At 34.8% G+C, this 27,946-nt stretch overlaps 1 protein-coding gene across 2 annotated transcripts in view; it reads left to right on the top strand.

Annotated features, from left to right (window-relative positions):
• The window catches only part of DOP1B (DOP1 leucine zipper like protein B), a 132,985-nt gene that overhangs the window by 49,055 nt on the left and 55,984 nt on the right, over positions 1-27,946 (top strand). For both annotated transcript variants that reach the window (XM_031959242.1, XM_031959241.1), the window contains exon 14: positions 24,256-24,949. In XM_031959242.1, coding sequence (XP_031815102.1) covers positions 24,256-24,949 — 694 coding nt within the window. The remainder of the gene's footprint in view (positions 1-24,255; positions 24,950-27,946) is intronic.

Raw genomic sequence — 27,946 nt, 5'->3', positions numbered from 1 at the left:
TTTAGGGATTTTTTTTGAATATGCTATTTTTATATTTTCAAAACACATGCATAGATAGCCTTCTACACCCACTCCTGCAAAACTCCTGCAAAACCAATACATATTGAACATATGTAGTCCCTCCACACATATCCCCACAATTATCATGCTGCACAAGAAAAACCAGACCAAAAAGGAAAAAAAATGAGAAAGAAAACAAAAAGCAAGAAAATAATAACAAAAAAGCAAAAACACCATGTTGTGAGCTACACCCAGTTCCCACAATCCCTTCCCTGCAGATGGCTCGCTCCATCACAAAACCATTGGAACAGGCCTGAATCACCTCATCACTAAAAAGAGTCACATTCACCAAAACTGATCATTGTATAATTGTGTTGTTGCTGTATACAATGTTCTCTTGGTTCTGCTCACTTCACTTAGCATCAGTTCATGTAAGTCTCTTCAGGTCTTTCTGAAATCATCCTCCTGATCGTTTCTTTTAGAACAATAACATTCCATAACATTCATATTTTTCCAGCTATTCTCCAATTAATGGGCATCCACTCAGTTTCCAGTTTCTTGCCACTACGAAAAAGGGCTGTCACAACATTTTTGCACATGTGGGTCCTTTTTCAGGAAGGGAATGTATATGAGAGAAGTCATTAAGGTGGAAATATCAAGACTTGAAAACTGATTGGAAATAAAGAATGAGAGTTGAGGATAGATTGTGTGCCAAGGTAACTGCAAGGACAGTGGTATCCTTGGCAATAATAGGGAAGTTAGAAATAAGGAAAGCTATGGGGGAAGATAGTGAATTCTGTTTTGGACTTGTTAAGTCTAAAATATCTCAGAGATACCCATAAATGAATTGATAAGAAAAATACAGTGGAATAATAAAGCCAGAAAATAACAATTAAAAAAAAATTTAACTGATGAGGTAAAATGTTCTTAGAAAATAAAGCAAGAAACTTTAGATTAATTGGAATTCCAGAGACTATAAAAACAAGAAAATAATAAGCACTATACTTCAAGAAGTAATTGGAGAGAACTTCAAAGGCACATGAATTACAAGATGGCATATTATACATTTCATTCATCTCCATAACTTCTCAAATTTCTCCAAAACAGAAATTATGCACCAAAGAAAAAGCTCCTTTATCTGTTTTCATGGTCTAAAATAATCAAATTCCAAAAGAAAGTTAAAAAAAAATCCAGAACACAGCAACTGATGTTGACTGACCTTGAGCTCACTCAACAATCCTCCCTCAAAGCCCATTGCTATAGCTTGGTCCTGCCTCCCTCTTTCTAGTGCCATAAATACCCCGGCTCCATGCTATAGAATTTTACTCAGGTCCTGACAGCCATTTCAGTCATCAGAACCAAAAACCTGCTAGGAGCTGCAACTTGGAAGTTCCAGTAATAGGGAGCTCTGGACTTCCAATGATGAGGATTGCAGTGGGAGGGAAACAGACATCTGAACTTCCAATGCCAAGTCAGACAACAGAGGGAATTGGACAGATCACAAGAACAGGACACCAGAACTTCTCCAGAGTTCTGGCTCTCCTTAGTTTGCTTTTTAAGCATCCCAAAAAACCAAAATGTAGGAGGAGTGAATAAATGCAGCTGGTAAGGACAGCAACAGTAGCAGAGTGACAGCAGAAAGACCGATAAGAGACTTCTTTCTAAAGGGATATAAGGATACAAGGATGAAGGTGGAAATCTGGTAGTGATAGTAATGAAGAGGTAGATAGGAAGCATTATGGATAGAACTGGTGACAACTAATCTACAAATGAATGCTTCTTTTGTGGAATTGAATTATAACATGTGAGGGTTCATGAAAGGAAGAAAAGGGAGTAGGGAGATAGCAATGAGTGATTGATGCACAAAAATCAAATCAAAAGCTAGCAATAAAGGCAGAGGGAATAAGTTCTGTGGTCTCGGAAAGAGAAGAACCCATGGGGAAATAGGTAAGCAAAAGCGGGGAGTGTTTGAAAAGGGAAAGAAAGAAGGGAAGCCTTAGTTTGTGGAATAGGGATCTATTGGTTGGATGTTCCTGTGGGTGAAGGGAGATGACCCTACATTGAATGAGCCCTAGAGGTTTTAGTGTTTGAAGAATCAGCTTGTGGTGATATGAGTTAGAACTTTGGGGGCACAGGTCATTTTTATCTTCTCAATCCAATTCTTCTTGTGTAAAAAGAGAACTGTACAGTTCTGCACACATATATTGTATCTAGGATATATTATAACATATTTAACATGTATGAGACTGCCTGCCATCTAGGGGAGGGGGTGGAGGGAGGGAAGGGAAAAGTTGGAACAGAAGTGAGTGCAAGGGATAATGTTGTAAAAAAATTACCCATGCATATGTTCTGCCAATAGAAAGTTATGATTAAAAAAAAAAAGAACTTTGGGGGCAGCTGGTACGTCAAGGAATAGGAGAGCATGGACAAAGAGAGATTTTCAAGCAAATGAGAAGCGACCCTTCCATGGGGCAATGTCCTTTCTGCTGCAATAATTGGCATTGTTCTGAGAGTGACACAGTAGAAAAGGGGAATCCTACCAGGATATGGCAGGAAATTGCTAGAGGTGAAAGACTAAAATGGATACCTTAGAAACTTTGATTATATAAAGAATAGAGAGAAAAGAAAAAGAACAGATGATTGTAAGAGCCATGAATCAGAGAATGAGAGAGTGGTGTGAACAGGAGAATATGGATAATGAAGAGAGTGAAAGTAATCATGTTTGACAATGGGTACCAAAAAAAGCCCTAATAAATAGGACTAGCTGAAGGGGAAGAGAAGAAAGAGGAATCTGCTTGACCAAGAGGGAAAAAAGAGGGGAGAGAAATATATAACCAGATAAAAGCAAGAAAGAGGAACTAATGAAGAAAAGCTTAAAAGAAAGAAGGTAACAAAGAAGAAGAGGATCAAGGATAAGGGAAAGAAAATCAGTGGGAATAGGACCACCTTTTTAAAACTATTAAACTAAAATAACTGAAGGAATACATTTTTTTTCCTTCTCTAAAAATTACTATTTGTCAAATAGAATGGCTCTCTAGGAGGAATTAGAGAAAGGATATATAGGATATTGTGTTGATGTGTGTGAGTAGTTCAGTCATTTTCAATCATGTCTTATTTGGAGTTTTCTTGGCAAAGATACTGTAAAGGTTTTTCATTTCCTTCTCCAGCTCATTTTACAGATGAGAAACTGAGGCAAATAGGTTAAGTGACTTGTCCAGAATCACACAGTAAGAGTCTGAGGCCAGATTTGAACTCAGTAAAATGAGTATTCCTAACTCCAGGCCCAGCATTCAGAGAAGTCTAGTACCTATGGTGTGAGGGCTTTCCAAGTTCTTTTCAGAGCTGCTCTTTAATTAATTGGTTGCTCCTTTGTTCTCAAAGAGACCCAGAATGACATCACTATGTTAGAGTTGAGTATCCAACTATGGCTAATCAGACCACTCCGAGCTCAGAATGCTCTGCCACAATTTGGACACAAATAGTCTCTTTGGTATGAATATTTGGGATGGGCTCTCTAACTTTGCCCATCTCGAGTTTCTTCTGAGCTAATTCAATCCTGCGTTGCTCATAGAGCCCAGCACCTTCTCTGATGAGGGCATGCCATGCTGGGCAGTTCTGTGCCAGTGTCTCCCATAATACAATCCATTCCACAGTTCTTAAGGGAGACCTTGAGAGTGTCCTTGTATTGCTTTTTCTGACCACCTCGGAAGCACTTGTCATGGGTGAGCTTTGTATAAAATAATCTTTTTGGTAAGTGTACATTTGGAATTTGAATAAGTCCTCCTGATATTTGCCTTGTTCCTAGATTTCAAAGATTCCGGGACAGAAAGTAATGCTGACAACTTTGTGCAACTCTGCTTCACTTAAATCTAATTCTCTCACAAGTCAAAACATCACCCCATGCTGTCACTGGTCCTCTTCAAAACAAAGAACAAACACCAGTGGATGATGATATGAGAAACAAAAAATATCAATAAAATCTTATTAACAAACAGTAGAAAACTCCTTATAATTCCAGTAGGAAAAAAATGTATAGAATATCCTATATACATAGTATTCCCCAAAGTCCTAATGCAATATCATGCTATTAAAGTTTTTAAAGCTAAAAACTGCACATATATTTTTAGGATATCTAACATATCCTGAAGAATGCCATTGTTAAATTTGTAAGGTAAAATGAAAAATAGTCCTTAAATATTAAGAAAAGTGAAATTAACTATCAAAAATGACAATACATCTGATTTCTCAATAATGACTGGAGCAAATAAATAGATATTAAATTTGCATATCCTTCAAACCTAAGTATATCCTTTGGAGAAAAAAAAGGCATATTTTAAAAATTAAATGAGCATATAGAATTTTCCAACAAAGATCTACAATGAAAAGGAAACAAGTAATAAAAGAATTCATTATGGACTATCAATGTTAATTGCTAATACCTTCAATCAAGTATTATTAAGTACCTATTATGTGACGGGCATTGTCTTATAGTGAATGAATTAATCTGTACTTGCACAGAACTTATTCTCCAATGGATAAAATACTAAATATGTATATAAAAATATTTGAATAAATCTAAACAGAAAAATTCAAATTATTTCAATAGAGGGTAAAGAGAGAGAATATAAGCAGTTGGAATAGGTGTGTGTGTGTGTGTGTGTGTGTGTGTGGTGTATAATGCTATGAAGCTGTTACAAAGGAAGAATGGGATTCTGTGAGGCAAGGAGAAGGAAAGGAAATATTCCAAGCAGGAGAGGCAGCTGGTTCAAAGGTACAAAGATGGGAGATAGGGTGTCATATTTGAGGAAGAAAAATAATATAAATTCGCCTGGATCACAGAGTTCAGGAGTGGGAGTAGTATAAAATGAGCCTAGAAAGATCTGTTGGGACAGTTGTGAAAGGTTTTTTTAATTATGAAAGTTAGCATTTATGTAGCACTTTGAGTTTTGCAAAGTCCTTCAGATATGTCTTTCATTTGATTTTTACAGTAACCCTAGGAGGTGGGTGCTATTATTATAATCTCCATATTAGAGCCGAGGGAATGGAGAAAAACAGGATCACACAGCCAATAGACAGCAGGAATGGGATGTAAATTTATGTCTTTCTGGTTCTGAAGTCCGGTATCTATCAACTATGCTATCTAGCAACCCATAAAAGCTTTAGAAGCTCAAAAAAAAAAAAAAAAAGAATTTTTATTTTACCATAGAGACATTAAGAAATTGCTGGGAGTTTATCAAATGGAAGAATGTCATGTTCAGATATCCACATGAGGGAAATCACTTTGATGAGAGTATGGAGAATCAGGAAGAATAAGAATTAATTAAGTGATTATTGCAATTATCTAGGGCCTAACCTAAGGTGGTAAGGGGGTGAGTATCAAGAATGAATCAAATGTAGAAAATATTATAGAGATAGAAATGATTTAGCAATTGATATAGGATGAGACAGAATAAAACTTCAGGAATAATGACAAAGTTACAGAGTCAGAAGTTTGAAAGAGAAGGGTTTGTTTGGGAAAATATGAGTTCAGTTTTAGATATCCTAAATTTGGGATGTCTTTAGAATATCCAATCTGAAATATTCAATAAACAATAAATGAAGCTCAGGGAAGAGCCCAAGACTTATATGCAGATGTATGATTCATCAGAAATGAGATGAAAAATGATACCCTTGTGAGCAGATGAGTCACTGAGAGTGTAACCAGAAAGAAGATTAGCTGGTCTAGATAGAGCCTTTGGGAATATCCACAATTAAGATGATGATCTCAGAGGAAACTGAGGATGTATTAGAAATGTGGAGGGATTAAGTGTTATGAAAACCTAAAGAGAAGAGATGAGAGAAGAAAGAGATTGACAGAATAATAGTTTATATTCAAAGGCAGTAAAGGAAGGAACAAGGGAATGGCTGAAGATGAGAGATTTGGGAAATGATTGAGGTTTGCAAACTATTGGGAAGGGAAAGAAACATACATTTATGTTCCCATGTTTCATGCATTGTGCTGAGTACTTTATAAGTAACTCATTTAATCTTATTCATTGCTAGATGGCTCAGTGGATAGAACACTGGATTTGGAGTCAGGAAGACTGGTTTCCCAAGTTCAAATCTGACCTCAGACATTTACTAGTTGCGAGATACTCGGCAAGTCACTTGACCTAGTTTTTCTCAATTACTCATCTATAAAGTGAGTTGCAGAAGGAAATGGCAAGCGACTCTAGTATCTTTGCCAAGAAAATCTCAAATGGGGTCATGGAGTGACAGATACAACTCAAACCACTAAACAAGAACAAACATTTGATCTTTACAAGAATCTACATATAAATGATTTTTTTGGTGGAACCACATTATAATATATGAGAACATGGCTCAGGTTATATACATATACATATACAAGTACCTAGGTTGAGGAATTTCTAGAAAATTGGTACTTAGAAAAATGATGCAGTCAAATTTTATCATTCAGCACAGCAAGCAGGCAAACAAAGCACATAAACTAAATAAATGAAGAGGTTCCTTCCCAGGATACAAGAAACTCACCCAGTATGAACTTATCATGGAGGAAACATGTTCAAAGTTGGGGGTCAGGTGGCAAGATCATATACCTTAAGATTGGGTTTGCTTGAGAAGAGGTTCCAGATTTAGGAGGGAGCATTTCTCAGGGACCATTGTTGATACTGAGCTTGGGTGAATCTTGGGTGGGGGAGTTTCTTTATCAGGACCATGAATTGTGGGAGGATATAAAGTTGATAACTGAGGCAACAGAAGGAGAATGACTTAAGACCCTTACAACAGACCAAGAGTTCATGCAAACAAAAAGCTACAAACCATATCAATCTGACACAGAGTAAACACTGGAAAAGTACAAACTGTCTTTTGCCAAATATCTCTCTGTGGGCCTTAGGGACATTTAATTTTAGTGACTACATGTTGGAGTCCTATCATCATGAATAATTATTACAAACAGGATTTAAAGTCTAGTTTTCTCGACTCCAGGATCAGTGCTCTATCCATTATACCACCTAAATGATTAAAAGGCTCTAGAGACAAATATATACATTCCAGAAATAATCGACAGTTTTTTTTTTTTTTTCAGTTGATTGTGGCCAAGAGAGGCTAAGTGACTTGGCCAGCATTCTACACAGGACTTTCTGCTTCCAAATTTCATGTCCTCTTCAGCAGATCATGCTGTTTCTCAGTTCTGTCTGTGATGAGGCACCAGTTCTAATAGTTTTTTGTTGACTTATCAAGAATATTTTGGGGATCTATATTTTCTAGTCTGAATATTTGTTGGATATCCAGTAATAACTGTTTTATTATTCTGCTCACTTGATCATGTCTTTTTATTATTTTATTTTAATACTATTTATTTTTCTGGATACATGCAAAGACAGTTTTCAAGATTCACCTTTGTAAAAATCTCGTATTCCTAATTTTTCTCTCTCTTCTCCCCTTTCCCCATCTGTCCCCCACCCCCCTAAGACAGCAAGAAATCTGATACAGGTTAAATATGTACAATTCCTCTAAATGTATTTACATACTTATAATACTTGCCAAAAAATATCAGTGATCATATCTTTTTAGGTACTGAAGTCAAGATCAGGTACAGATCTTTCTCACTTACTATCTGTGTGACCTTAGGCAAATTACTTGATCTCTGGCTTCAATTTTTTTATCTGTAAAATGAGATTGTTGGACAGTTTCTACTTTGTCTTCATGTTCTCACTCCAGGACAATTTTCTTGGATTATTTCCTGAATTATTATGTCAAGGTTCTTTTTTTGGTCACAGCTTTCAGGTAGTCCACTTATTCTTTTTCTTCTTGATCTCTTCTTCAGATTTGTCATTTTTTAAATAAGATGTTTTACATTTTGTTCTATTTTCTCATTTTTTATAATCTGTTTTGTTATTTCTTGGTCTCTCATGGCTTGCCCAACTCTAATTTTCAAAGAATTATTTTCATCTTTGAGACTCTTTTTTCCTAGTTGGTTAACTTTTTTAAAATAATCTTGCTTTTCTTTTTTTAGTTTTTCCTCAATGTCTTTCATTTGATTTTTAAATTTTTTTTTTTTTTGAGTTCTTATATAATTCTGGACAGGGAGCCATTTTATGTTACTCTTTGGGATAGTAACTTTTTTTTACTTCAGTGTCCTCCTTTGAAGATGAACCCTGGTCTTCCTTGTTCCCATAGTAAGTTTCTATGGTGAGGTTCTTTGTAGGTTCATTAAAAAAAAAAAATGTGTAATGTAAGTACCACTAATCGTGGAGTGGGGAGAGATGGTGCTTACAGCTTTCCTTTAGCTCTCCCCTCTGACCAGGAATCCCAAGCCAAGAGCTCCACCCTCCTGCAAATGCTCAAAGCCAGCAGTGTCCCTGCACTCCTTGGATGTTGGTTCCTTCTCTCAGTCTTCCTGGATTCAGATCCAGGTCTAGTGGCAAGTTCGGGGTTCAGGGAACCAATTGGAGAGGTTTGGCTCCCCTGCAATCCCTTGGGATTCAGCGCAAGGGTAGAGAGTTTTGGGGACTCCCTTCTGGCAGCACAGAGGTTCTCTGTAAAGGAATTTACAGACCCAAAAACCTAGATTGATAAAAGAGGTTTATTATGGGGATTGGAAGTATTAAGTCTAGTTAGGGAAATAGGTGAGGATAAAGAGAGGACTGGAAAAGAATATTATTCCAGCTGCCAGATCTATGGAAAATGGAGTTTTGTACTGAGAATGCAATTGGGTGGGGAGGAGGCAGAAAGTCCTGGTAGCTGAATGAGCCACCAAGGTCTATCTGCAAAGACCTTAGTTGATGGAAGCTCATTATATTGCTTGTCTTGGTAAGGGTTGGGAAACCGGAGCAGATCATCAGAATGGGGGCAGATCAGAACCAGTGGGGGCTGAGAGAGGCTCAGATCTGGTGGGGCCTGGGACAAGCCCGGATCTCCTATTGGAATTCAAAGGTGCTTCTGACCAGGATTTATGAATCAAAGGCCCTGGCTTCCTGGACTGATATGCCTCAGCCAGGAGGGGCTGGCAATCTGAAAGGAATCACAAATCAATAGGAAATACAGTTTCTTAAAGGGACCACAACCCACTTCAATTTCATTCTTCTCATCTTTTTGATGAACTTTGAGTAAAGATAATATAAGGAAAAAACACTATTCCCCTATTATTCCTTTATACCTAATGTTATACCCTCGAGAATGGATAAAATAACTGTTCTTCATAATGAGATATGTACTGAGATGCAAGTTTATTTTCTGTAGACTACCAAAAAAAATTTTAACTATGGAAGAAGATAGGATTTCAAAAATATGTACCTTACTCAGTTTCTGCATTAAATGTTTTTCACTTTGTCTATCTTGAAAATTTTTCATTTCATATAGTTTGGAGGTTGAATTTTTAGTATGGCAATATTTCTTAAAATACAGATGTTAAATCTTTTTTTTTTTTAATTTAATAGCCTTTTATTTACAGGTTATATGCATGGGTAACTTTACAGCATTAACAATTGCCAAACCTCTTGTTCCAATTTTTCACCTCTTACCCCCCACCCTCTCCCCCAGATGGCAGGATGACCAGTAGATGTTAAATATATTAAAATATAAATTAGATACACAGTAAGTATACATGACCAAACCGTTATTTTGCTGTACAAAAAAGAATCAGACTCTGAAATATTGTACAATTAGCTTGTGAAGGAAATCAAAAATGCAGGTGGGCATAAATATAGGGATTGGGAATTCAATATAATGGTTTTTAGACATCTCCCAGAGTTCTTTCTCTGAGCGTAGCTGGTTCAGTTCATTACTGCTCCATTGGAAATGATTTGGTTGCAGATCTTAAATCTTTATGGATTAATAGTATGTTCAAGCCATTCTAGGCAATAGTTTTATCTATAATGATACTATAATTTCAGTACATTATCATCCTCATCATTTGTTTATTATGTGGTTAACTATATAGCACTTGGACTGTCCATTTTTTTTTTTATTATAGCTATATGACTGGTCAACCTACTTTTCTTCATATATTCTTGCATGCAAATTATCATTACTAATATGTTGTGATCTATTACTGTCATGATTTGTTGCTTCATTGCCTTTTGAGTCTTTTACAATTTTAATCAGAGGTAGTAGTGGTTTGTTTGTTTGGGTTTTTTTGATTTATATCATTATTAAAAGAATATTGGTTTTTAATGAGTTTTTGTGTCAAGGAACAGCTTAGAATCATTCAAATCAGTGTAGAATTTTCCAAATGCTAACTGACCTGTTTTTTTCTTATCAAATTCTGAATCCAATTTATTGTCCATCTGGAGTACCTTACCAGAATTTCAGTGTGCTGTTCATTTTTACCTAAATTTTGTCCCCTAAAGGCTAATGTGAGCCAATAAATTGTACCCCCAAGATTGGTAGGGTGGACACAGGCTTGGGGAGAGGAAGGGAAATTGCCCCTGCCCTGCCTTACCCCAGAGACAAAGAAAACAGATCTTATAATAATTTATATTGTTAATTATTTAAATGGTAATATATGTGTGTAGACACACACACACACACACACACACACACACACATGAAAAGTATATATAGCCCTTAGTCATGGAGACCCAGAGCTAAGATAAATGCATGAAGGCTGGCTTTTTAGATTATCTTATATAAAGTGATATAGTTCTGATTTCATGAATTGTTTATTCTAGAGTGAGTTGCTGTTATTACTGATCTGGGTATTTCCCCATTTTAGGGAATATGGAAAGCTGTACCTTTACATCCTTAATGCTATTTACATTTACAAATAGAATAGTTAAATTGTGGTTTTTTTTGCTATTGTTGTTTTCTTTCCTCATTGATTCATTGTCTTTAGAGCCTGAATTTGCAATTAAAGGAAGTTTGTACCTGGCCTAAGGCATTTCATATAATCAACAGGATTTGATGAGATTGACTTGGGGCTCATAGCTTGCTGAGAGGACAGATGACAGTGGCAAGAGAAAACAGATTATCTTGGCCTGGGCCCCTATTTTCCCTAGGATTGAGATGTGCAGGTTAGATCTGATTATGGTAGCAAATCATATTTTGTTGGGAGATGTGAATTGAAAGAGATTAAGGAGTAGTTAGGAATGGAAACAAACCACCTGCAAGCTAAATATTTTTATAAGGAGAAACAGGAATTCTTAACCTTAACCTTCTGTAAGAATTTGTGAACTTGGATGGGAAAATGTTAAATTTTTATTTTCACTTACCTCTAAATTATTTTCTCCAATTATTAAAAAAAAAAAAAAAAACCTTTTTCTGAGAGGAGTTCATTGGGCATCATCAGATTGCAAAAGAAGCCCCAGACACAAATAAGATTAAGAAAGAACCCCTCTTTAAAGATTTGATTAACTGTTTGTGAGCAACTGAGACAGTTACTGCTTTGGATACCAAGTCTGAATTATATAAATTGAAGTAATTATTCTTAGGGCATCATCCCATTTCCAGTTCTTTGCCACCACTGAAAGAGCAGCTATAAATATTTGTTTATATGTAAGTTCTTTTGATTTCCCTATCTTAAAAAAAATCTTTTTGGAGTACAAACCAAGTAGTTGTATTACTGGGTCACAGTTTTATAGCCCTCTGGGCTTACTTCCAAATTGCTTTCCACAATGGTTAGATCAGTTTATACCTCCACCAAAATAGTGCCAATTTTCCAACATCTTCGCCAACATTTGTCATTTTTCTTTTCTGTCATATTAGCCATTAGGTATGAAGTGGTAACTCTGAATTGTTTTAATTTGCATTTCTCTAATCAAGAATTTTTTTGAACTATAGTTTTAATATCTTCTGAAAGCTGCCTGTTCATATTCTTTAGCCATTTATCATTCAAGGAATGACTTATATTTTATAAATTTGATTCAGTTCTCTATATATTTGAGAAGTGAGATCTTTGTCAGAGAAACTTGCTACAAATTTTTCCCCCAGTTTTTTTCTTTCCTTCAAATTCTGACTACATTGGTTTCATTTCCTATATACCTTAGAAATGAAACTTTTATCAGAAAAACTTGCTATAAAGATTTTTCCCAATTTCTTGTTTTCTTCTCATTTTAGCTGCACTTGTTTTCTTTGGACAAAAATTTTTAAAAATTATATAATCAATCAAAATAATCCATTTTACTTTCTGTGAACCTTTCTATCTCTTGTTTAGTTATGAACTCTTCTTCTATCACATAAATATATGTTTCTTCCAATAGTTTTTTAAAGTTTTCCTCTAAGCACTTAGATGCTATGTCATTTGGCACATAAATGTTTAGTACTGATATTAATTCATTGCTTATAGTACCTCTTAGCACAATGTAGTTTCCCTTTTTATTCCTTTTTAAATAGGTTTATTTTTATTTTTGTTTTGAGATCATGATTGCTATTTGCTACTTATTTTTTACTTCAACTGAAACATGTTAGATTCTGTTCTAGACCCTTATTTTAAATGTACATATATCTTTCTGTTTTACGTGTGTTTCTTGTAAATAGCATATCACTGCATTCTGATTTCTAAGACATTCTGCTACCCCTTATTCCATTTTATTGATTAGGTCATCATATTTATATTTATGATTATTTGTGGTGACTTTCTCTTCCCCTTATACTTAACCCTTCTCTTTTTCACCCTGCTCCTTTTTCTATTTTGTGTATTTTTCTCTGTTTTGCTTCTGACTATTGTCTTCCTACTCTCTCTTATATTCCATTCATATTTTTCTCCCTCCATTTTAAAAATTCTTTCTTGCATGCACCATTTATGTAATATAATTTACTGCATTCTTCATTTCCATTTCTCCTTCTCCCATTGCATTATTGTTCCCTCCCCTTCCAATTCTTATTTTCAGATCATCCAAACAGAATCATTGGTACACCTTCCATTTTATGCTGTAAGTGACCTTCAATCCCTTAACCCTTTTCATTCTCTCCCATGTAATCTTTCCTGTGCTAACTACTCTCCCTTCTTTTTCCATTTTGACCCATTGGTGAATCTACTCAGTTCTCCACTGTTCTTTTGAGTCCCCCATCTCCTTTATCATGTCACGAGTTGTACCCTGCCAAGTTTCAGCCTTGGATCAGCCCTTCACAACTACACATGTTCTACTAAACAAAGGTAGAGAAAAGCTATTGTTCTTTTTGTGTTCTCTGAAAATTTATGTTATGTAACTTCAGCTGAGCTTCACTGCTACTAGGTAATCCCACAAAACCTCTCTTATCAATTCACTATCCTACTCTCCACAGCAATGCTTCAAACCTTTTCATCTCTTTCCCAATTTCCCATAGCTTTCCTACCCCCTACACTTTCAGCTCAGAATTTTGGCTTATATTTTACAGAAAAAAGTTGAAACCATGAGCTCCCTTTTCTCTCCTCTTTCTCATCTATCACTCAGATATTTTCTGCCACTATCTCTACCTTTATCTTTGCCTCACATAATAGTGACTTTACTCTTTGCCAAAGTCAACCTCTCTACCTACTCAAGCAATCCTCTTGTCTGTTTCCTAGAACAGATTGCACCTTCTGTTTCCCCCATTCTTTCATTCATTTTCAGTCTCATCTACTGCTTTCCTACTGACTACAATCATGTCCCAGCTACATCCTTCCCCTCAAAAAATCCTCACTCAATCCATCCCATCTACTAATAATTTACGTTTGTGGCTAAAATCCTTAAAAAGACTTTGCTAGTATCTCCACTTTCTCTCTTCTGATCTCATCATTTCATCCAAACTGCTTTCTCTAAAGTTATCATTGATCTCTTTATTACTCAATACAATAAACTCTTCTCAATCCTCATTCTTCTTCACTTCTCTTCAGCCATTAACACTGTTAATTACTTTTTTCTCCTAAAAACTTGTTTTTCTCTATTTTTTTTTCTTTTGGACAATAGTCCCTTCTGGTTCTCCTGCTTAACAGGTTGCTCCTTCTCAATTTCCTTTGTTGGACCCTCATCCAAATCACATCTTCTACCTCTAGGAGTCCTATAGGGTTATGTCCTAGGGTCTTTTTCTCTTCTCTCTCTTTTCCATACTTGGTGATTTCATCAGCACCTATGAATTGAGTTAGCATTTCCATGTTAATGATTCTTAAATCAACCTTTGGTGACCTCTAAATTCAAATTTCCAATTGCCTTTCACACATCTTGAACTGGAAGTCCAGTAGACATCTTAAGCTCAACATTTCCAAAACTAATTATCTTTCCTTCTAAAGCCTCTTTATCTCTTTATTACCATACAGGGCAACTCTGTCTTCCCAGCTCCTCTGTCTTTTGATTAAATCTACTTTGGGTTTAAACTTTGAGTTCGTGATTAATACCCCTGTTTTTTTTTAACGTAATAAATTCGACTCCTGATCTTTATTATTGTGTTTTTGTATTTCTCTTATTTCCTATCCCTCTATTACTTAATATTTAATATCCCCTATTTCCTAACCTCTCTCTTCCTCCAAAGATCCCTCCCTTATCCTCCCCCCAACTCTTTCTGCTTATCTGTTTCTATCTGAATTTAGAAGAGTTCTATAGCCTTCCAAATATATATATATATATGGTATTCCCTCTTTATCCCATTCCCATTAATCTACACACCTTTTCTATACCCTCCTTATCATTTCTTTATAAAATTAGAAAATCTTTATTCCCTTCTAAATTCATATATTATTGTTTCTCTAATACAGAATTCATGTACATGGAGTTCCCTCTAAAAATCCCTCTCTCATTCTCTTCCCCTTCCCTATCCTTTTAGGCTCTTATTTCTTTCTGAATTGAGAAGACTTTTATACCCTTTTGGATATATGCCTATTATTCCCTCTTTAACCAATTTCTGATGAGAGCAGGGTTCCAGAACTGCCAGTTCCCCTCCCCTGTCTAATTCTTCTGTGTCAGTTTTTCCTCCCATACCTCATTTATATCCTCTGTGTCAGTTCTTCCTCTTGCACCTCATCTTATGTAAGATAATTACTCTTTTTTTCCTTTTCTTACGCACTTTTGCTTTTAGAATCACATCATCTGGATTTGGCTCTTTTCAACAATGAGGTGATTCAAGACAATTCCAATAGACTTGTGATGGAATGAGCCATCTGCATCCAGAGAGAGAGAGAGAGTTATGGAGACTAAATGTGGATCAAAGCATAGTATTTTCACATTTTTGCTGTTGTTGTTATTATTATTTGTTTGGGTTTTTTAAATTTCTTTTGACCTGATTTTTCTTGTACAACATGATGAATATGTTTAGAATAATTGCACATGTTTAACCTACATTGAATTGTTTGCTGTCTAGAGGAAGTTGGAAGAAAGGAAAAAAAATTGGAACACAAGGTTTTGCAAAGGTGAAGTGTTGAAAAGTATCTTTGCATGTATTTGGAAAAATAAGAAGCTATTTTTAAAAAGAGAGAGAAAAGAATCACATCATCCTCAGCTCTACCCCAATCTTTCTTTTGAACTACTCAATTACTAATGACAATCTTAAACACATGGTTTACATTTTCACATATAAAGCATAAACTGTCCTTATTCAGTCCCTTATAATTTATCTTTGATATTTACCTGGTATTTCTCTGAGATCTTGAGTGTCAAATTTTCTATTAAGTTTAGGTCTTTTTGTAACAAAATTCTGAAACTCTGGCAATTTATTGAATGTCTTTTTGTTCCCCATTCAGAATCATACTTAACTTTGCTGGGTGTAATTTTTCAGTGGCAACCTCAGTTCTTTTGCTCTTCAATATATAGAGTTTCAAGACCAGTAGTCTTTATTGTAGTTGCTGATAGGTCTTATGTGATTCAAAATGTGGCTTCACCATTTGTGAATTTTTTTTTCTTGTTGCTCATAATATTTTTCTTGACTTGGGTGTTTCAGAATTGGTTTATGATAATCCTATAGGTTTTCCTCATAGCTCTCTTTCAGGTATGATCAGTGGATTTTTTTCTATTTCTACTTTCTTTTCTTGTTCTAACACTTGAAGACAATTTAAAAAATTGTTTCTTCTATTACTGTAACAGGGTTCTTTTTTTGTAATCTTAGCTTTCAGGTATTTCAACTATTTGTATTTTCTCTTCTTCATGATCTGTTCTCCAGATCAACTGGTTTTTTATGAGATGTCTCACATTCTCTTTTATTTTTTCAATCTTTATATTTTGTTTTATTGTTTCTTGATCTCTTATAAGTTCACTACTTTACCCTTGTCCAATCTAGCTTTAAAAGATTTTCTTCCTTAGAATTTCAACCTCCTTTTCCACTTGGTTGACTTTCTTCTCATAATCTTATCTTTCTTGGAGTGTTCTTATTTTCTTCGTTTTTTCTCTAATCTCTCTCAGTTGATGTTTAAAGGATTTTTTTGTGTGGTATTTTTTTTTTTTTTTGAGAGCTCTTTCACTTTCTGACTCAGATTTGAGTTTGCTGCTTGTGTGTGGTAGAATTTCAGAAGACTGTACTGGAATCAGTCAGTATGAGCCAGCTGAGAGATTTTATAAATTCTTAACAATTAGATTCCTATTTCTTGGTATCTTTATGAATATATGAGACACCCTCAGAAAATGTCAGGGTACTCTATATCAGTAAAATTTTGGGAGGCCTTCATTGACAAGGAACTCTCAGTCTGTGCCCATTGTCTTCCTGCTTAAAGTCTTTCAATACTACATCCATCTTACATATTGCTGCTGGAGTCCAGAATTTGCTGTGTTCCTCTGAGTCTTTACTTTTGATATTTCTTATTGCTTAGTGATATTCATTCATATGCTACAGTTTTTTTCACTTAATCAATGAACAGCTGCTTTATTTCTTGCTTTACAAACACCAAGGATACCAATAGGAATATTTTTGTTAAATATGACCTTTGTTTCAGTTTTTGTCACTTTTCTTGGATTCTTTAAAATTGGAGTTAAGAGTAATAGAAGCACTTCATGCCTTTACTAAGAGCATCTCAATGTGCCTATATTCCCACAGTTTCTTCAAATCCAATCATTCCCACCTTTTTCATCATTTCCAACCTAAGAGAGAACTTTATAGTTATTTGAATTTTCATTTCTCTTACTGTTAATGATTTAGAGCATGTTTTCCTGTGTACATTCAATAATTGCATATGTAAAACCATATTAAACATACTTCTATTCATCAATTCTTTCTTTGAATACAGATAGCATCTTCCTTCATATGTCCTTTGTAGTTAATTTAAGTATTATAATAGTCAAATTTAGTCATTCAAAGTTGTTCTTAAAACAATATTGCTGTTATTATAACATTGTATATAATAACCAAGGTAACATTGTATATCTTGGTTCTGCTTATTTCACTCTCATTATTTTATGCAAGTTTTTCCAGGTTTTTCTGAGATCATTGAGCTTATCATTTTTAATACCACAATAGTATTCTAACATGAAAATATATCATAATTTTTTCAGTCATACCTCAAATGATAAGTATCCCTCCAATTTCCAGTGTTTTGCTACCACAAAAAGAACAGCTATAAATATTTTAGAATTCCTTTTTCCTTAATCAGCTTGGGAAATAGACCTAATAGTGGTATTTCCGGGTCAAAGGTTATAGGTAATTTAATAATTCTTTTGGCATAATTCCTTATCATTCTCCAAAATGTTCAGATTATTAATGTTGGAGAGGATGTGGGAAAACTGAGACTCTAATACATTGTTGGTGGAGTTGTGAACTGCTTCAGCCATTCTGGAGAGCAATTTGGAACTATGCCCAAAGGACCATCAAACTGTGCATACCCTTTGATCCAGCAGTGTCTCTACTAGGTTTGTATCTTAAAGAGATCATAAAGGAGGAAAGGGACCCACATATGCAAAAATGTTTGTGGCAGCCCTTTGTGTAGTGGCCAGAAATTGGAAACTGAATGGATGCCCATCAATTGGAGAATGGCTGAATAAATTATGGTATATGAACGTTATGGAATACTATTGTTCTTTAAGAAATGATCATTGGGATGATTTCAGAGACATCTGTAAGTCTCTTACATGCACTGAAGCTAGGTGAAGTGAGCAGAACCAAGAGAACAGCAACAACATGATTATGTAATGATCAATTATGATGAATGTAGCTCTTTTTGGTGAAGAGGTGATTCAGGCCAGTTCCAATGATCTTATGATGGAAAGAGCCATCTATACCCAAGGAGGGGATTGTGGGGACTGAGTGTGGATCATGACATCGTGGTTTTGCTTTTTGGTCATTATTTGCTTGCTTTTTGTTTTCTTTCTCATTTTTTTTTTTCCTTTTTGATCTGTTTTTTTCTTGTGCAGCATGATATTTGTGGAAATATATATAGAAGAATTGAACATTTTTAGCATATATTGATCACTTGCTATCTGAGGGAGGGAGTAGGAGGAAAGGGAGGGAAAAAAATTAGAACTCAGGGTTTTGTAAAGGTGAATGTTGAAATTTATCCATTTATATATTTTGAAAATAAAAAGCTTTCATTTAAAAAATGTCAGATTACTACACAGTTCTACTAATAGTGAATTAATGTTCCAATTTTTCCACATCCCTACCCACGTTTGTCTCTTTCCCTTTCTATCATTTTAATACTTTTTATTTTTCCAAATACATTCAAAGATAATTTTCAACATTCACCTTTAACAAACCTTGTGTTTCAAATTTTTTTCCTCCTTCCCTAGATAGCAAGCAATCCAATATAGGTTTAACAGGTACAATTAACCCCATATATTATTTTAGCAAATATGATAGGTGTAAAATGACATCTCAAGGTTGTTTTAATTTGCATTTCTCTAATCAAAATGATTTGATCTCTTCATCAGAAAACTGCCTGTTCAAATCCTTTGATCATTTATCAATTGGGGAATGATTCAATATTCTTATAGATTTGACAAAATTCTCTTTATATTTAAGAGATGAGATCTTAATCCAAGAAGATGTCTAAGGATTTCTGGGGACAGAGCCAAGATGGCAGAGATGACACATGTTTCTCACTAACTTCTCTACGACTCTAATTACAAAATCCAGCCTCTGAATTAGCTCTGGACTGGCAGAAACCACATATATTGGGAGTACAGCAATTTATCAGCAGAAGATAATTTTGAAGATTGCCAGAAAAAGTCTGTTTTAATTGGAAATGGGAGGGAGGCAGCCAATGCAAGCAGCTGAGTACAAAGGCCAGCACAGACAGCACAGAGTCCTGGGGTGTTGCTGGCTCCCTGTGGCAGAGAATCTACTAGGAGAAATTTACAGGAATCTATAGCAGTGTTGGCCACTCTGCCCTGACTGCAAGCTAGTAGATCAGCATAGAAGTTATAAAACATCCAACACAAACACAAAAGCTCAATAGTGGCCAGAAAGTCACGGGACCTGGCCACACCCATCCAGCACTGGGAGTGAATCAGCATTGACCCAGCACAGATGTCATCATTTGGAAAACCTCCCCCACCCTAAAGGCAGACCTTAACTTTAAAAAAAAAAAATGAGTAAAAAAGTAAAGAGGACTCTGATGACAACTTTTATGGCAAAAAAAAAAACAAAAAAAAAACAAAAAAAAAAAACAGATTTCAAATCCTGGTAGACTAAAGGCAAAATGTCTCCAAATGAAGCCCCAAAAGGCAATATAATCTGATCCCCATCACACACAAGGCTCTCCTAGAAGAAATTTAAAAGGATCTTAAAAGAGAGCTAGAAGTAAAATGGAGAAAGAAAATGAAAATTTTTCAAGAGGGTTTGGAAAAGGCATATAATTTATTGAAAGATAGTTTTGATAAAATGGAAAAAGAAAGCAACTCTCAGAAAAACAGAATTTGTGAAAAAGAAAAAAAAATAACTGCTTAAAATTGTGAAATGGAAAAAAGAAAATAAAAATGAAAAGTTAGAACTATTCACCAATAAAGAGGAAATTAGAGCAATTATTAGGAGTTACTTTGCTCAACTTTATGCCAATAAATTTGACAACCTAAGCAAAATAGAGGAATACCTATAAAAATATAGATTGCCCAGATTAACAGAGGAGAAAGTAAATAATTTAAATATTCTCATTCTAGAAAAAGAAATAGAACAAGTTATTAATCAACTCCCTAAGAAAAAATCCCCAGGACCAGATGGATTTACATATGAATTCTACCAAACATTTAAAGAACAATTAACTCCAGTATTATATAAACTACTTGAAAAAATAGGGAATGAAGAACTCCTACCAAATTCTTTTTATGACACAGACATGGCACTGATACCTAAACCAGGTGGGACAAAAACAGAGAAAGAAAATTATAGACCAATATCCCTAATGAATATTGATGCAAAAATCTTAAATAAAATATTAGCAAAGAGATTACAGATAATAATCCCCAGGATAATACACCATAACCAAGTAGGATTTATACCAGGAATGCAGGGCTGGTTCAATATTAGGAAAACTACTAGCATAATTGACAATATCAATAACCAAATTAACAAAAAACCATATGATTATCTCAATAGATGCAGAAAAAGCATTTGATAAATTCTAACATCCATTCCTATAAAAACACTAGAGAGTATATGAATAAATAGATTTTTCCTTAAAATAGTAGCATCTATTTAAAAACATCAGCAAGCATCATATGTAATGGGGATAAACAAGAACCCTTCCCAATAAGATCAGGGGTGAAACAATGTTGCCCACTATCGCCATTGCTAATCAATACTGTATTAGAAATGCTAGCCTTGGCAATAAGAGAAGAAAAAGAGATTAAAGGAATTAGAGTAGGTCATGAGGAAACCAAATTAGCACTCTTTGCAGATGATATGAAGGTATAGTTTGATAACTCCAGAGAATCTACTAAAAAGCAATTAGAAATAAGCCACACCTTTAGCAAAGTTGCAGGATACAAAATAAACCCATATAAGTCATAAGCATTCTTATATGTCACTAACAAAATCCAACAGAGTTACAAAGAGAAATTCCATTTAAAGTAATTGCCAATAGTATAAAATATTTGGGAATCTTATCTGCCAGGGGAAAGTCAGAAACTATATGAGCAAAACTACAAAACACTTTCCACACCAATAAAATCAGATCTAAGCAATTGGAAAAATATAAAGTGCTCATAGATAAGTCAAGCAAATATAATAAAAGTGACAATACTCCCTAAACTAATCTATTTAGTGCTATACCAATCAAACTCCCAAGAAATTATTTTACTTACCTAGAAAAAATAACGACAAAATTCATCTGGAAGAACAAAAGATCAAGAATTTCAATGTAATTAATGAAGAGAAAAGCAAATGAAGGTGGCCTAGCAGTACCAGATCTAAAACTATATTATAAAGCAGCGGTCATCAAAACCATTTGGTATTAGCTAAGAAATAGAGAAGTTGATCAGTTGAATAGATTAGGTTCACAGAACAAAATAGCCAATGACTATAACAATCTAGTATTTGACAAGCCCAAAGGCCCCAGCTTTTGGGATAAGAATTCACTGTTTGACAAAAACTGCTGGGAAAATTGGAAACTAGTATGGCAGAAAGTAGGCACAGACCCACACCTAACACCATATACCAAGATAAGGTCAAAATGGATTCATGATCTAGACATAAAGAATGATACTATAAACAAATTGGAAGAACATAGAATAATTTACTTCTCAGATTTGTGGAGGAGGAAGAAATTTGTGACCAAAGAAGAACTAGAGATCATTATTGATCATAAAATAGATAATTTTGATTATATTAAGTTAAAAGGTTTTTGTACAAACAAAATTAATGCAGACAAGATTAGAAGGGAAGCAATAAACTGGGAAAACATTTTTGCATCCAAGGGATCTGATAAAGGCCTCATTTCTAAAATATATGAAGATTTGACTCAAATTTATAATAGTTCAAGCCATTCTCCAATTTATAAATAGTCAAAGAATATGAACAGACAATATTCAGATGAAGAAATTGAAACTATTTGTAACCACACGGAAAGGTGTTCCAAATCACTATTGATCAGAGAAATGCAAATTAAGACAACTCTGAGATACCATTATATACCTGTCAGATTGACTAAGATGACAGGAAAAGATAATGATGAATGTTGGAGGGGATGCGGGAAAACTGGACACTGATGTTGGTGGAACTGTGAACGGATCCAACCATTTTGTAGAGCAATTTGGAACTATACTCAAAAAGCTATCAGACTGTGTATAACCTTTGATTCAGCAGTGTTACTGTTGGGATTATATCCCAAAGAAATCTTAAAGGAGGGAAGGGGACTCATGTGCAAAAATGTTTGTGGCAGCCCTCTTTGTAGTGGCTAGAAACTGGAAACTGAGTGGATGCCCATCAATTGGAGAATGGCTGAGTAAATTATGGTATATGAAGCTTATGGACTACTATTGTTCTGTAAGAAATGATCAACAGGATGATTTCAGAGAGGTTTGGAGAGACCTACATGAACTGATACAAAGTGAAATGAGCAGAACCAGGAAATCATTATACACAGTAACAAAAAGACTATATGATGATCAATTCTGATGGACATGACTTTCTTCAACATTGAGATGATTCAAACCAGTTCCACTTGTTTAGTGATGAAGAGAGCCATCTACTCGCAGATATAGGACTGTGGGAACTTAGTGGGAACACAACATAGCATTCTCACTCTTTCTGTTGTTATTTGCTTGCATTTTGTTTTCTTTCTCAGTTTTTTTTTCCTTTCTTCTTGATCTGATTTTTCTTGTGCAACAAGATTACTGTATAAATATGTATACATATATTGGATCAAGCATGTATTTCAACAATATTTTAACATGTATTGGACTACCTGCCAACTAGGGGAGGGGATGGGGAAAAGAGGGGAAATTTTGGAACAAAAGGTTATGCAAGGGTGAATGTTGGAAAAATTACCCATGCATATGCTTTTTAAATAAAAAGCTTTAAGAAAAAAAAATGTCTATAAAAATTTCCCTCAGTTTTTTTTTTTTTCTTGCTGTCCTTCTAATCTTGGTTACATTAGTTTCATTTGTATAAGAACTTTTTAATTTAATGTAATCAAAATTATCCATTTCACACCTCACAATGCTCTCTCTCTTGTTTATTCACAAATTGTTCACTTATACATGTATATTATTCCTCTTTTGTTCTTCTTTTCATCTTTTCCCTTGATATTCTAGATTTTTGTTTTTCTTAACAAATTATGGTATCATTTTATCAAGGTCTATAAAGTATCCCCTTGGCAATATAATTGTCATCACATTAAAAAGGTAAATTAATGTTATCACTATTGTTATTTTTATTATATTCATATAGCTTAGCCATGAACACTGAATGTTCCTCTAGCAAGTTCGTTTGTACTTTATTTCTGTAAGGAGCACTTTGTAACTGGATCTCTATAAGCATTTTGGGTACTTTGGTCTGGTTCATACCCAGCTATTTTATGTATCTTGTAGTTACTTAATAGATTGGGATTTCCCTTTCATTATTACTCCTTATGTTTTGTTATTATACAGAAATGCTTTTTGATAGATGTGGAAATACACATAGAAAAATTGTACGTCTTTAACATATATTGGATTACTTGCCTTTTAGGGGAGGGAGTGGAGAGAAGGGAAATTTTGGAACACAAGATTTTGCAAGAGTGAATGTTAAAAACTATCTTTGCATGTTTTTTGAAAATAAAACCTATTATTAATTAAAAAGGTCAAAAAAGAAAAAAAGAATTTTTTTTTGGTTTTCAAGGATTTCTTTTTTAGCTTATTGTTACAGTACTAGAAAGAAAGAAGGGAAAATGAGGTGCAGGAATGGGTGTTAGTGTAAGCTTGTATTGTATCCTAGAGTCTGCTAGTTTAGCTTCACCACTGATGATCAGGAGATGGAGAAGTGAGCTCAGGATCAGTAAACATCCATTCCTGGATTTCTTTTCTTTTGCTTTGTTTACTTTCTTTTCTATCCAGAATATATGTGAGGAAGAATAATTGTCTCCAAAAAAGACTAGTCTTACTGAGTAAGCAGATTTAATGTAATACATTAATCTCCTTCTTAATATTATTGGCACCTTATTCTAGCTGAAGACCATGGACTTTTCATGCACTTATGCAATGTGATATAAAATGGTTATCTGTATATTCTGTCTTAACTGTATTCTTCCCATGGGTTCTGAAAGCAGCAGGTACTTAATGGATATTTATTGAGTCAATGAATAACAAAAAAAATCTAATTCTGCTCTAGATTTTCAGTTCTGGAGGGCAAGAGATGGTTTTAATTTGTGTATATTTTTTTAAGTATTGCATAGAAATTAACTAAATCTGAATATCTTCATTTTGAGTCATCCCAATAAAAAAGTTTTTATTTTTTATTTCATGGCAGAATCCTATAATAGATAAAGGCGAAATAACTTTAGAAATGAAGTCTGTGGCACCTGATGAGGAGGATGCTTCATTTCCCCCACTTAAATCTGAAGACAGTGGTATTGGCCTAAGTGCTTCATCCCCAGAGCTTTCTCTGCATTTAGAAATCCCTAGGATTTCTCCAGAAAAAGATGATGTCTGGAAAAGAAATGGTAGCATGCAGAAAACTTTGCACTACATTCAGGAACTGGTTACTACCTTTACCAATAAGCATATTTTTGGGGTCCAGCTACCAGAACCTGAAGAGGAAAATCAGTCAACAGTAACTATAAACACAAGTGACAAAAATGAAGTAAATGGCACAATTGTTGAAAACTCGGGCAAGAAGAGAGGCTCATGGGAAACCAAGACAATCACTGTACCCCAATTTAAACAGATGCTTTCAGATCTGTTTACAGTTCGAGGGGCTCCAACTAAGCAAAAAACTCCAAGATCTTCCTTCTCTTCAACCCATGGCATTGGCAAGAAAAAGGAAAAAGAGGAAGAGGAATGCTATATTTACAAGGTGATTATTGACCTAGGAGATTTGAGCAAGGAATGCCAGGAAGCCTTTGCTGCTGCTTGCCATTTTCTGCTGGACTGTTCCACCTTCCCTGTCTACCTTTCTCAGGAAGAAACAGAGCAACTCTATATAACCCTTTTCCAAATACCCGGTAAGAAGGATATAATCTTTTAAATAATTTTTTTTTAAATTTTTGCTGAGACAATTGGGTTTAAGTGACTTGCCCAGGGTCACACAGCTAGGAAGTGTTACGTATCTGAGGCCAGATTTGAGCTCAGGTCTTGCTGATTTCAGAGCTGGTACTATATCCACTGTACCACCTAGCTGACCCTTTTAAAATAATTTGTAGAAATAAGTTCACTATTGAATAATAACATTTTTTAGAATTCTAAGGTTTACAAAATATTTCATATATATTATCTCATGTGAGTCTCATAATCTTTTTTGTGAGGCAGATTCTTTATTAGCTTTTACTTTATAGATGAGGAAACTGATATTGAGAGAGGTTAAATGACTTGTTCTAAGTCAATTAGTTAAAATATATTTATTAAGTGTGTACTATGTGCCAGCACTGTACTGAGCACATAAAAAAGAGGCAAAAACCAGCTGTTACACTCAAGGAGTGCACAGTCTAACAAGAAGAAATAAATAGATATTTACAAACAAACTATATATAAGATAAATAGGAAATTATAAAAGGTGGAAGGCACTAGGATTAAGAGGAGTTGGGAAAGGTTTCCTGTAGAAGATGAGACTTTAGTTGGGGCTTGAAGATAAGTGAAACTAGGCAGCAGAGGTGAGGAAAGAGAGCATTTCAGGCATGGGGAACAGCTAAAGAAAATGTCCAAAGTTGGGAGAAGAAATGTCTTATTCTAGAATAGCAAAGAGGCCAGTTTTTCTGGGTTAAAGAGTACATGGCAAGGAGCATAAGAAAACTGGAAAGTTAGGAGGGTGCTAGATTATAAAGGGCTTTGAATGCTAAACAAGCATTTTGTCTTTTATCCCAGGAGGCAATAGGGAGTCACTGGAATTTGAGAAGGAGCTGATAGTGTCAGACCTAAGCTTTAGGGAAATCATTTTGTTGGTTTAATGAAAAATAGATTGGAGTAGAAAGAGATCTGAGGCAGGCACTTATGAGTAAGCTATTGCAGTAATCCAGGCATGATGTGATAAGCATCTGCAAAATAATTATGCCAGTGTGAGGAAAGAGAAGTGGATTATATTCCAGAGAAGTTACAAAGGTGAAGTGGATAAACATTGGAAACTGATTCTAGAAGGAAGTAAGAATAAAAGATATTGACAAGTTGCATTTGACACCTAGATTTTGAGCCTGAAAAAATCAGGAGAATGGTTCTAACCTTCACATTAATCAGGAAGGTAGGAGTAGATAGAAGCTTTAGGGGGAAAGATAATGAGTTTAGTTTTGGATATGTTGTGTTTAAGATGTTTACTGGACCTACAATTCAAGATGTCTCAAAGGCAACTAGAGATGCAAGAATAGAGCAAGAGACAGAGTATGTAGATTTGAGAATCATTAGGATAGAAACTGTAATTAAATTATGGGATCTAAAGAGGTCATGTAGTATAGAGGAAGGAAAGAAGGCTCAGTTAAAAAAAAAAAAAAAAAAAAAAAACAGAAAACCCTGAAGTATAGAAGTATCGAATGGGATCCAGATGAGAATCCAGAAAAGTATCTGAATAGCCTGAAGGAGATCCAGGAGTGAATGGTCTCCTGAGAGAAAAAAGTATTAAGGAGAAGAGGGTGATAAACATTGTCAAAGGCTACTGAGAAATCAAGAACAATGAAGATTGAGAAAAGGCAATTGATTTAGGCATTTAAGAGATCACTCATAACTTTGGGGAGCAGTTTGAGTGGAATGATGAGATCAGAATCCAACTTGTAGGGTAAAGGAAAAGTGTGAGAGAAAGTGTTTCTTAGATGAGAAGGTAGAGAAAGAGAGATGAAAAGGTTTAGAAGAATGGGCTGTGAATAATGGGATAAGAAGTTGATGAGGGAAGTTTAGTAAAATTGCCGAGGAGCCCAATTGAGATTGTGTAACATAAAACTGGAGTGGACCCAGTCAAAACAGTTGCATAATTTTTCTCGACCTTTGTTCATATGTAGGAGTGAGAGTGGAAGATTTGTGAGCATGATTTAAAGCTGAGAGCTGGCAGGACACAATTAATGAAGTTTTAAGGGGATGTGAGAGATTGAAGAGCAGAGTATAGAATTGAATTGGTTCATCAAGAGATCAAGACAAGGAAAAGAAGAGAGTGGCTAGACCAGGAGAGAAGACCTAGAAGTTAAGGAGGGTAGAAAATTGTGCACCAGGTGCTGAACTTGTTGAGAAAGTAAAAGAAGTTACCTGGAGGTCTGTACACAACAGCTTACATGATCTGTATTGAGTGATAGAAATGAATAGTATGAATCTTACAGAAGGAAAGGTACTAAGTGATGGAGATAAGGGGAGAATCTGGCAGTGGCCATGGGGAAGAATCTTCCACTCAATTAATGTACTTACAGGAATGAATGAAGAGAATTAAATGTAATTGCATGATCAAGTAATAATATTCCACGTTAATATAGTCTTAATATTACAATACTTTCCTTATAATAATTCCATGGAGCAAAAAGTATACATATTGTTTTCCCATATGAGAAAATTAAAGCTAAGAGAAGTTGCTTACCCTCAAAGGACTAATTAGAATCTGAATGTAGTTAGCATGTTGAAACCAAGAATGAAAGACGTGGTACAAGTTCAAAACTCTTTCAGATATATACTATGTTGCTTCTTGTAATTCTAGAGAGTCACAGTTTCTGAGTTTTTAAAATTTTTATATGCTGTGACAATATTTTGCTTATGTTTTGGGGGGTGCAGTTTATATGTATTTATGTACGTATAAATATATGTATACAAATATGTGCATACATATATTCATAGATATAAATATGATTTTATGGCTACAGAAATCCAATGGTGTGGAAATTCCTCTCACTAGTTACATAGCCATTAAGTATGAGAATCAGACTTAAAATGTCTTGATTCTCTAAGGGCAACTTTCTATCCACTGTGCCATCCTGCTGAGCATTTATGTGTAACATATCTACATCTCTTTGAACCTAGCATATATATTGCAAATTGCTGTC

The sequence above is a fragment of the Sarcophilus harrisii genome, chromosome 3 (assembly GCF_902635505.1).
Source record: "Sarcophilus harrisii chromosome 3, mSarHar1.11, whole genome shotgun sequence".
NCBI lineage: Eukaryota > Metazoa > Chordata > Mammalia > Dasyuromorphia > Dasyuridae > Sarcophilus > Sarcophilus harrisii.
This window is presented reverse-complemented; position numbering and strand designations above follow the sequence as displayed.